Source organism: Erpetoichthys calabaricus, chromosome 3 (genome assembly GCF_900747795.2).
Source record: "Erpetoichthys calabaricus chromosome 3, fErpCal1.3, whole genome shotgun sequence".
NCBI classification, from domain to species: domain Eukaryota; kingdom Metazoa; phylum Chordata; class Cladistia; order Polypteriformes; family Polypteridae; genus Erpetoichthys; species Erpetoichthys calabaricus.
In genome coordinates, this window is record NC_041396.2 from 61,967,694 (window position 1) to 61,979,751 (window position 12,058).

General features: G+C 37.4%; 1 protein-coding gene across 6 annotated transcripts in view; it reads left to right on the plus strand.

Annotated features, from left to right (window-relative positions):
* The window catches only part of rock2a (rho-associated, coiled-coil containing protein kinase 2a), a 234,846-nt gene that overhangs the window by 134,145 nt on the left and 88,643 nt on the right, over window positions 1-12,058 (plus strand). For all 6 annotated transcript variants that reach the window (XM_051924915.1, XM_051924912.1, XM_051924917.1 and 3 more), the window contains exons 9-11: window positions 3,159-3,318; window positions 4,082-4,145; window positions 5,082-5,170. In XM_051924915.1, coding sequence (XP_051780875.1) covers window positions 3,159-3,318; window positions 4,082-4,145; window positions 5,082-5,170 — 313 coding nt within the window. The remainder of the gene's footprint in view (window positions 1-3,158; window positions 3,319-4,081; window positions 4,146-5,081; window positions 5,171-12,058) is intronic.

Here is a 12,058-nt window from a genome sequence, read left to right on the forward strand (position 1 = left end):
AGCCGCTGCTAGCGGAGCTCTGCTTCAGACATCCATCTCCTATAAACGGACGAGACCAATCCCCGGACGAGACCATTTTTTTATTTATTTATTCCTTTCCTAAGACATGTTCAGTGCAATACAACTTTTGACAAGCACCTCTGGATATTTTACTAAGCCTAAATGCCTCTTTGGATGGTTGAAAATATGTTGTCAGAATTTTAGTTTAAGTTGTTTGCGAACTTCAATAAAAAAGTTCTATATTTTGACTGCATCTGTGATTCCTTCTTTTCATTAGTTGCTACCCTCTTGAAAACTATCACTTTATGGGGCCAAGCAAACCTGTATTAATACTTGTCTGTATAGTAAAATGTTTTTTTGTACAATGTACAATTCTCATGACAGTGGAATAGGTTATTCTTAGCCAGTAATTGCAGTAGAAAATGTGGTTAACATCCACTCGTGCATGGGAAAAAAATACCGTCCAATAGCGTGAAATCGGTATAATTTTGAAAAATACCGTGATATAGAATTTTGGTCATACCACCCAGCACTACCCCTGACCAAATTGTGTTTTTTTTTTCTAAATTAAACTTGTCATAGCTGTAATTGTTGCGGGAACACAGATTCTCATAGTGTATGGTCCATTATTGTATAAATCAATGTTTTGTGCATTGAATGATGCTAACGCAAACCGATTATTGTAGACGCGTATATTTTGCCTGTAGTGTTTGTGGGTTTCACTTTCACCAAACAACAAATCTTGCAGAATCACCTCTTCATTGGGAAGCAGCAGAACTTTTCCCTGATGGCAACACGAAATAGACGATCTACAAGTCTCCAACTTAAAGTTTAAAGTCTTAAAATATCTACATACTTCCGACATATCACCAATGTCCATATATTCGATTTCTTTTTGCTGTTACGTTATTTCACCTAGTAATAATTTCCGTTTGTTTGCGCAAATGCGATCTGTACTCTCTTGTTGTTGACACTTTAGAATTTTAGTACTGTCATATTTTTGAACTTGCTCTATGTGTGTATCGCGCCAAGGTTTTTTGTGAGCCTTTCGAATTCCACTGCTGTCATAATCTGTAACCTGCTCTGCATATGTATGGCGCCAACGTTTTTGAACGTCTTTATGATATTCTACTGTATCTTTTACTTTTGATCCCGTTTGGACCTGTAAGGTTTTCAATTCCACTTGTTCTGGGCTGATTATTACTTTCCTTGCGCAGGTCAGTCTCACAGGAACATGTTTCCAATGGATGTCAGTATGACGTGACTTGACCGTGTCACGGGAAGTGAAAGTGTCTCTGTCTCTCTTCAGAAGATCATGTCTTGTTGCAAGATTTTTTTTAATAGAGAGATGTTGGATTTTTTTTTCTAATTTTAAAGTAAACATTGTGTTTCTTATGCAAAATTAATATTAACTGCACAAACATACCCCAACACTGCGGTATTTTGTTTAGTACTGCTTTGTCAAACATCCACCATCCTGGGTTTGAATACTTTGCTTGCTTGATGACTTTGTGTAGTTTGTGACTTTCTTACCATGTCTATTTGGTTGTTTCTTCGTGTATCCCTGAATTTTGTAAATACCACAGAAATATATTTAGAAGACAAATTACATCAAGGAGGGTCAGGAACAATTTTTAATGATGGCAGGACTTTTGGTTTTATGTGTGATTTAAAGTGAGACTACTGTTTAAAAATAAGGCCTAAGTGGTGTGATAAAACAAATTTTTAGTCATTCCTAATTAAATGTGTCAATACTACTTTGCTGTCCCAATATATGCATTTTTTTTTTAACATATACTTAAATACAAGCAGTTACCTCTCATCCATTTTTTGACTCTGACAGTTACTTACAGACACAATAGGTCATATAATCTATATAATCCCTGAAGCCTACGAAAAAAATTGTAATCCTGGGCCACCTTAAATTCCTTTGCACCTCTCCATTAGCGCCTTTTGTTTTGCAAATGTGTCGATCAGCACAAGCAGCAAGCTGCCTGCTTTACCATCCCCCAACCGCTGCAGTTCAAGTCGGACAAAAAGTTCTCCCAGCTCAACTCTGTTTATCTGGGTGTTAGGTGCCTGGATTTGTATAGGGTAAATAATACAGTACATACTTGTATATTGTTATTTGGAACATGTGCATTTCATGTGTGTTCCATGTCTACAACAATCTGGGTAAATGTAAGCTGGAAAGAAATGTTGAACACATAGTTAACCAGAAACATTTTTCATGTTGTAGTACTAATGACAAAATTTTGACATCAAGCGTATAATGTGTGAAGACTGAAGTCCAAATATCAAATAAACACTTTCACAAAAGGTACAAGTATAACAAAACAAGAGCGCTTTTATTTAAGAATATAACCGAAGAAAAAGAAATCGGGTTAGGGTACGATGCTGACACGATCGCTTGGGTGGTGTAGCAGTACGGACTACTCGCTCATAATCAAGAAGTTGTGGGTTCAATTTCAGGCCCTTCCTAGATTTTGCCGTTTTGAGTAGTGAGCTGCTCTTATTGTTACTACTATAGAATAAAAACATATTTTTTTCTTAATCATTGTTTTATTCTCTTATCCAAGCGGTTTTGTCAGCATCGTACCCTAACCCTTAGTTTTAAGTAAGTCTCCTTCCACAAAGAAAAAAAATCTGATTTTCACAAGAAAGAAAGAGTTCCTCAAAATGAGTAATATAACTTCTTTCCTTCTTTTTCTTTTCTTTTGATATGCTAAGGATGTGCAGTAGTAGCTTTATGAACAAGAATTGGTTTGTATCTTTTAAGCCCTCATTTCAAATATTGAAATTGTATGTTACTAATATACAAAGCTTTACAGTAAAGAATGCAAAGTAGTATATCTGCTTTTGAACCAGTTTATTGTAAATAATATTTTATGCATTTACATTATTTTTTTGAGCTGTCATTTTTAACCAAGTTCAATTTCCAATATTTTAATGTTGATAGGTAGGCTTCACGTTGTGACCATGTATGATTTAAAAAAAAAAAAAAAAAAAAAACCAAAATTGAGAAAATTGATTGGGCGATATGGATACATCTATTAATGCATGTCCTCCACTCTCATACAATATTATATGCTAGATAATAGCTGGATTTCTTTTTATTTGTACATAGTGCTCATATTTATTTTTCTTGTATATTTTAGCTGTAGCCCCTGTAGTTCCTGAATTAAGTAGTGATATAGATACCAGTAACTTTGATGAAATTGAAGATGATAAAGGGGAAGTTGAAACCTTTCCAATCCCTAAAGCATTTGTTGGGAACCAGTTGCCTTTTGTTGGATTCACATACTTCAGAGAAGATCCGTAAGTGTTAATTAAACATACTAGTCATCAAACATGCTAGCTCTCCAGAATGTAAAAAATATACACTGTATGTGTATAATGATAATATTAATAATAATAAAAATTCTTTACATTTATGTAGCGCTTTCCTCACTACTCAAAGCACTTTTCATAGTGAGTGTGTGTTTATATACAGTGGTGAAACATATAGCGTATTTAAATATTTTAGTTGTGTTATGAAAAACTAGTAGTCTGTTATATTTACTTTATTTAATAAAAGATCTTGTTTATCCTAAAAGCATGTGTAAGTAAATACAGTATGCTGAACAATCACAGGGAACCCAAATATATATGTAGACAGTGGGTCATGTAAGTGAAGTCAGTCCACTTAACTACATATATTTTGTACGGTAACCTTTAGGATATTCATCTGAACGAACAGTGTCATGTGAGAACTAAATTGGGAACCAATGAGGCAATTATATGAAAATAATACCTATTCTTACAATTTTATTTGAATATTTTATTGTTTAATGTAAAGTTAACTGTTTTGTGTTTTTTGTTAGTAAACATAAGTTATAATGACATGTGCTATGTGACAGAGGTAACAATAAAATATGCTCTATAAACTTTGATGTGCATTTAATAGATTTAAGTTTAGAATAAAAAAAGAAGCGAATAAAAATTAGAGTTTGTAGAGACCCCTGAAGTTACTAAAACGGTGGATAATTTGGCATGGCTGATGTACCTCAAGATTTTCCATTAAGAATTATCTCTTCTTTAGGTTGCTTAGTGACTCAAATGCATCCCCTATAGAAAATGAAAATGGAACATCTAATAAAGGGGAGGTGAGTGTCTTTTATATTGTAATCCTAAATCTATGGTTGAAATGGTTACCTGTAATACTGTTTTTTTCTGTAATCAAAACTAGGTACAAGCTATTTTCTGCATGTTTCTGCTTATTTTTTAATTGATTTTAATAGATTCTTCATATTTTTGTAATTCTCTCATTGGTTTAAAAATGTGTATCTATAATAAAGCATAATAATGCCTGACATATTATGTTTTTAGTTCCAATTGAAGTGTTTTGACTGTGGTTTATTTTTTTCTTTACAGGAAAATATAGTGGTAAGTATTTAATACTTTTGTACTATTACTTGGTGTCTTTCTTATTTCCATAATTAGTTTTTCATAATTATTTTAATGTGTGGTTTCTCACTTAAATGAAAATCTGTTGGCATAGAATAATGACATTCATTTGTAAAATACATAATGAAAAGGTGCTTTCATCAATCTTCTCGGAAAGAAAATGCTCAAATGTATCTGCAGGACTGCTAGTTTTGTTTAACATGTTTTATTATGCTTAAAGACCATTTCATAATATGTAAAATAAAATCCATTCACAAAGTATAACCAGCACAGTATTCCAAAATACAAAAGAAAATTGATTATAATTTAATGCATTTTAAGGTAAGCCAAATGTAAACCTATAATTTTCAAAATATAGATTAATAGACACCATTGTGTTCAAAATATATCTGTAATTTGTTACCTGAATTTTAGTCTTTTATTTTTGTAAATTATACATCTTCTTTAGGTTCTATTTGTTAAAGTATAACATACTGTGAGCCGCATTTAACAGTGAACAGACTATTTACTTTAAACTTTTTGTATTTTTATATATAGAAATATTTTGACAGTTCACATAGCTAATTCTTTGGTTGGCAGAATATTAACATACTAGTAAATCTTCACCTGTTCATATAGTGTTTATGTTCTTTCAGTTTTCCCAAGTACAAAAGAAACTTCATCAGTTAGAAGAACAACTTCATAATGAAATGCAAGCCAAAGATGAACTCGAGCAAAAGTACAGGTAAAGTTCATATGAAAACACTGGTCCTTTCCATTTTTATTACCTCCTGTATTCAAATCTTTTTCTCTGAGTGATTTGGTTTCAGGTATGAGAGTGAGTGAGTAAGTGAATGAGTGAATGAATTAGTGCTGGGCGGTATACCGGTTCATACCAAAAACCGTTTCTTATTTTTGTTATGATATGGAATTTTCTTACACTGCATCACCGGTTTAAATAGCCTAAACAACATTCGGAACATGGCGCAGCAGGAAACTGTTTAAGTGGGGACCTTTTTCACTGCTGCACCGCTAAACAGGCATGCAACGGAGTACATGTGTTAGTGGAGGTATTGAACGGTGAAAATGGACAGAGAACATTCTGAAACTGAAGCTGTAGCAGACGATAAAGTTGAACATGATGACACAGAAGAACGTTTGCCGAAAAAAGGAGCCGTGTCTGTTGTCTGGAGATACTTTGGTTTTAAAGGGTCGGTTGTGGACCGTTATGTTCAAATGTGTGAATACTATTTTGATACTACTGGATAATACTGCAAGCCAAGTTGTACTTGTTTTAATTTTTTTTTCCCAATACCGTGTAATGTACCTGGGTACTGTGTAATAGTGTGACAACATGTTGAATTTATTCTTGACATTTCCACTTTAATCTTGACGCTTATGACGAGAATAAAGTCGACATGTTGACTTTATTCTTGACATTTCTACTTTATTCTCACCGTTTATGTCGAGATTAAAGTTGACATGTTGACTTTATTCTCATAATTTGTCATTAAAGTAGAACACCATGAACTAAACTTCATCTTAAAATGAATATTTAATTTACTATAATTTCTCAAACCCTGTCATAAGTTATGTAGCACATTAAATGCTCTGTGTTAAGTGTTCCCCGAGCCATGTTAATCGCTATGTGCTTCTTAAACTGACTTCTTCTTGCATTAAGAGGAGGCACAGGCAGCGATCACCACACAGAATACATTAATTTCATGATATTCCTGCTCCTTGAACATTTACTTGGCGTGCTTCTGTTTTTTTTTCAAACTCATGTAGGATGTGGGGTTTTGTTCTGCTATATTGACCCTGCTAGTGTATGTATTGCTCGTATTCACCCCTGCGATGTGCTGGCACCCTGTTCAGGATTTGCTTCTGCTTGCTGATTTGGGTACAACCCTGAATGGATGGCATAATTAAACATGTATAACAAAGATTTTTTTTTAAGTTCTGAACACTCCGTTGTCGGAGTTTATAACTAGTTTTAATTTCACAAAGACATTTATCGTGTGGTGATTGGTTATGTGGAGAAAGAAAAAGGAAAGATAGGAACTGGGGGTTTGGTACATCAGACAGAGACAGCACGCATGCAATAAAGAAAGCCTGCTCAGAAGAACATCAATTGAATTCTGTGTTTGTGTTTCCGACCACCAGATTACGAACCCAATATTTACACAATATTTAAGTTAAACCTGTGCGATGCCCATTCATACATCCAGTTTTTTGGAGCCTCGTCACACCTGCCATAAAGTTCTCTATAGTGAACGTACACTTGGGGACTCCTTACTGCAAGGGAGCACCACTACCGTGCATGTTTAATACCTGATTTAATGCATTTCATCATGAAAATCTATCTTAGCATTCAATATTTTTAGAGAGCAGGAATACCATGAAGTGAATGTATTCTGTTTAGCGATCGCTGCCTGCGCCTTCTCTTAGTGCAGAGAAAGTCATCTTAAGAAGCACGTAGCGATTAACAACTGGGTCGGGGAACACTTAACACAAAGCATGTAATGTGCTACATTAACTTATGACGGGGTTTGAGAAAATCTAGTAAATTAAACATTGATTTTAGGATGAAGTTTAGTTTACAACATTCTACTTTAATGACAGAATAATCTATGAGAATAATGGAAATGTCTACTTTAATCTCGACATAAATGGCGAGAATAAAGTAGAAATGTTGACTTTAATCTCGACATATATTATTTTTTTCTTCTTCACTGTGTCCATATTTTTTATTTTTTTCTTCTCCACCGTGGTCCTAATACGCTTCCGTAGGGCTATACCACAAATAGTATTATAAATGCAAGTTGCAGTTTTATTATTTATGTATATAGCTTAGCTTGAAGCAAGGTCCATATTAATGCAGTTTGCCTTAATGATGGTTCAGTTGGTAAAGATGTCATCGCCAATTTCTCTTGTTTTATTTTATTTTAATTTGGTGAATACTGTGTAATGCAGCTGGGCTTGAAGTCTTGGAAATAATAGTGCAACTTCCAGTAATCCATCCATCCATCCTCTTCTGCTTATCCGAGGTCGGGTCGCGGGGGCAGCAACTTGAGCAGAGATGCCAAGACTTCCCTCTCCCCGGCCACTTCTTCTAGCTTTTCCGGGAGAATCCCGAGGCGTTCCCAGGCCAGCCTGGAGACATAGTCCCTCCAGCATGTCCTGGGTCTTCCCCAGGGCCTCCTCCCGTTTTGACGTGCCCGGAATACCTCACCAGGGAGGTGTCCAGGAGGCATCCTGATCAGATGCCCAAGCCACCTCACCTGACTCCTCTCGATGTGGAGGAGCAGCGGCTCTACTCTGAGTCCCTCCCAGATGACCGAGCTTCTCACCCTATCTTTAAGGGAGAGCCCAGACACCCTGCGGAGGAAACTCATTTCAGCCGCTTGTATTCGCGATCTCGTTCTTTCGTTCACTATCCATAGCTCATGACCATAGGTGAGGGTAGGAGTGTAGATCGACTTCCAGTAATAATACTATTATTTATTTTATTGTTATTATTTGTTAGTTTAAATATTATGCAGTTTAATGATGGTAAAGTTGTTTAAAAAGTCACTTTAACGTGTCAGTGGACAGAGATTGTTAACATTAACAAAGTGTAGTTGATTTACAAAAAATATTTACTATTTATTCCTTTTCTAAGACATGTTCAGTGCAATACAACTTTTGACAAGCACCTCTGGATATTTTACTAAGCCTAAATGCCTCTTTGGATGGTGGAAAATATGTTGTCAGAATTGTAGTTTAAGTTATTTGCGAACTTTGTTCAATAAAAAGGCTCTATATTTTGACTGCATCTGTCATGTAATGTGATTCCTTCTCTTCATTTCGGCCTGTTGCTCTGACATCACATGTGATGAAGACCATGGAGAGGCTGCTGCTTCACCACCTTAGGCCACAGGTTCAACACGCCCTTGACCCTCTGCAGTTTGCATATCAGGAGAAGGTGGGAGCGGAAGATGCCATCATCTATATGCTACACCGATCCCTCTCTCACTTGGACAGAGGCAGTGGTGCTGTAAGAATTATGTTTCTAGACTTCTCTAGCGCCTTCAACACAATCCAACCTCTGCTCCTTAGGGACAAGCTGACAGAGATGGGATTAGATTCATACCTAGTGGCATGGATCGTGGACTATCTTAAAGACAGACCTCAGTATGTGCGTCTTGGGAACTGCACGTCTGACATTGTGGTCAGCAACACAGTAGCGCCACAAGGGACTGTACTTTCTCCGGTCCTGTTCAGCCTATATACATCGGACTTCCAATACAACTCGGAGTCCTGCCATGTGCAAAAGTTCGCTGATGACACTGCTATCGTGGGCTGTATCAGGAATGGGCTGGAGGAGGAGTATAGGGACCTAATCAATGACTTTGTTAAATGGTCCGACTCAAACCACCTACACCTGAACACCAGCAAAACCAAGGAGCTGGTGGTGGATTTTAGGAGGCCCAGACCCCTCATAGACCCAGTGATCATCAAAGGTGACTGTGTGCAGATGGTGCAGACCTATAAATATCTGGGAGTGCAGCTGGATGATAAATTAGACTGGACTGCCAATACTGATGCGCTGTGCAAGAAAGGACAAAGCCGGTTATACTTCCTTAGAAGGCTGGCTTCCTTCAACATCTGCGATAAGATGCTGCAGATGTTCTATCAAACAGTTGTGGCGAGCGCCCTCTTCTACGCAGTGGTGTGCTGGGGAGGCAGCATTAAGAGGAAAGACGCCTCATGCCTGGACAAACTGGTGAGGAAGGCAGGCTCTATTGTTGGCATGGAGCTGGACAGTTTAACATCTGTGGCAGAGCGAAGGGCGCTCAGCAGGCTCCTATCAATTATGGAGAATCCACTGCATCCACTAAATAATGTCATCTCCAGACAGAAGAGCAGCTTCAGCGACAGACTGCTGTCACTGTCCTGCTCCACAGACAGATTGAGGAGATCGTTCCTCCCCCAAACTATGCGACTCTTTAATTCCACCAGGGGGGGTAAACGTTAATACAGTAATCCCTCCTCCATCGCGGGGGTTGCGTTCCAGAGCCACCCGCGAAATAGGAAAATCCGCGAAGTAGAAACCATATGTTTATATGGTTATTTTTAGAATGTCATGCTTGGGTCACAGATTTGCGCAGAAACACAGGAGGTTGTAGAGAGACAGGAACGTTATTCAAAACACTGCAAACAAACATTTGTCTCTTTTTCAAAAGTTTAAACTGTGCTCCATGACAAGACTGAGATGACAGTTCTGTCTCACAATTAAAAGAATGCAAACATATCTTCCTTTTCAAAGGAGTGCAAAGCAAGCAGTCAAAAAAAAAATCAATAGGGCTTTTTGGCTTTTAAGTATGCGAAGCACCGCCGGTACAAAGCTGTTGAAGGCGGCAGCTCACACCCCCTCTGTCAGGAGCAGGAAGAGACAAAGAGAGAGCCACAGAAAAACAAAGTCAAAAATCAATACGTGCCCTTTGAGCTTTTAAGTATGCGAAGCACTGGTGCAGTGGTAGCGCTGCTGCCTCGCAGTTAGGAGACCCGGGTTCGCTTCCCGGGTCCACCCTGCGTGGAGTTTGCATGTTCTCCCCGTGTCTGCGTGGGTTTCCCTCCGGGCACTCCGGTTTCCTCCCACAGTCCAAAGACATGCAGGTTAGGTGGATTGGCGATTCTAAATTGGCCCTAGTGTGTGCTTGGTGTGTTTGTGTGTGTCCTGCGGTGGGTTGGCACCCTGCCCGGGATTGGTTCCCTGCCTTGTGCCCTGTGTTGGCTGGGATTGGCTCCAGCAGACCCCCCGTGACCCTGTGTTCGGATTCAGCGGGTTGGAAAATGGATGGATGGCACTGTGCAGCATGTCCTTCAGGAAGCAGCTGCACACAGCCCCCCCTGCTCACACACCCCTACGTCAGCGCAAGAGAGAGGGAGAAAGTAAGTTGGGTAGTTTCTCAGCCATCTGCCAATAGCGTCCCTTGTATGAAATCAACTGGGCAAACCAACTGAGGAAGCATGTGCCAGAAATTAAAAGACCCATTGTCCGCAGAAACCCGCGAAGCAGCGAAAAATCCGCGATATATATTTAAATATGCTTACATATAAAATCCGCGATGGAGTGAAGCCGCGAAAGGCGAAGCGCGATATAGCGAGGGATCACTGTATTTAACATTATACATAGTTATTGTCTGTTTTTTTTCACCTGTATTATTATCATTCTTTAATTTAATATTATTTATTGTATCAGAATGCTGCTGCTGAGAATATGAATTTCCCATTGGGATTAATAAAGTATCCTATCTATCTATCTATCTATCTATCTATCTATCTATCTATCTATCTATCTATCTATCTATCTATCTATCTATCTATCTATCTATCTATCTATCTATCATTAGTGCCACCCCTTTGAAAACTATCACTTTATGGGTCCATGCAAGCCTGTATTAATACTTGTGTGCACATTAAAATGTTTTTTGTACAATTCTCATGACAGTGGAATAGGTTATTCTTAACCAGTAATTGCAGTGGAAAATGTGGTTAACATCCACTCATGCATGGGAAAAAAATACCGTCCAATATCGTGAAAGTGGTATAAATTTGAAAAATACCATGATATAGAATTTTGGTCATACCGCCCAGCACTAGAATGAATAAACGAATGACTAAAAAATGAGTGCAAAAACATCACATTTTGCATTATTTGTTATCAGAGCATGTTGAAATTTGTATGCTATGTGTGTCCGGCTATAGTGATATATAATAAAAGTACAGGGGTGAAAAGAGCTTGGATGTTTCTCGGTGCCTACTAAATTGTGGCGCCCCTATGCCAGTATCTACTTGACCTTAGCCAAGATTACAAGTAGTTTAAAATACTCTAGTTTCCCTTTAAGAGTTCAATTAACTTGGGGGGAAAAAAACTATTATTCCTAAAAACATATACACTATGTGTACTTGATATGGACGATAGGATAAATCTTGTTGAGTAATACAGTGAATAGTCCAATTTGAAATGTTTAACTCTACTGGACTAATGAATCTTTACTGCTTGTCTCACCTTTTGATATTTTCTGGTGTTCTTACAGTTTTCAGTGGTTTAAAAAAGATATCATTCACACTACCAGTAGATTGATGTTTATCAAACTACTGTAAAATAGTATGAGAAAAAGGAGTCCTCACCAAGGCATGTTAAACTCTATACAAAGTTTTATTTGCATCTCTATTGCAGGTTTATATTCATTGTATAAACACAAGGCAATCACATAATAAGGGACCAACCAGTTGTCTGTGAGCACCAAAACGTCATATGGTATAAATCATTGCTACAGTATTTTATAATATATATATACATATATAAAAATATATATTTATATTAGCAGCTGGAGATCCACAAAGGGAGAAAAAAATGAATCAATCACATATCATAAAGTAGTTTTTATTCCTGAGCTTTCAGCCCCTACCAGGAGCCTTCATCAGAGGATAATGCTTAGACTTACAAGAATCAAAGGCAATATATAGCACAATTTGTTGGGGTGGTGGCGATGTTTAAAGGTCGTAATGGTTTATTTATTATGAATATGTTCTAATTAAGTTTGCATATGCTGGGTTAATGTCCAAATGTCTGTTAATGATGTTT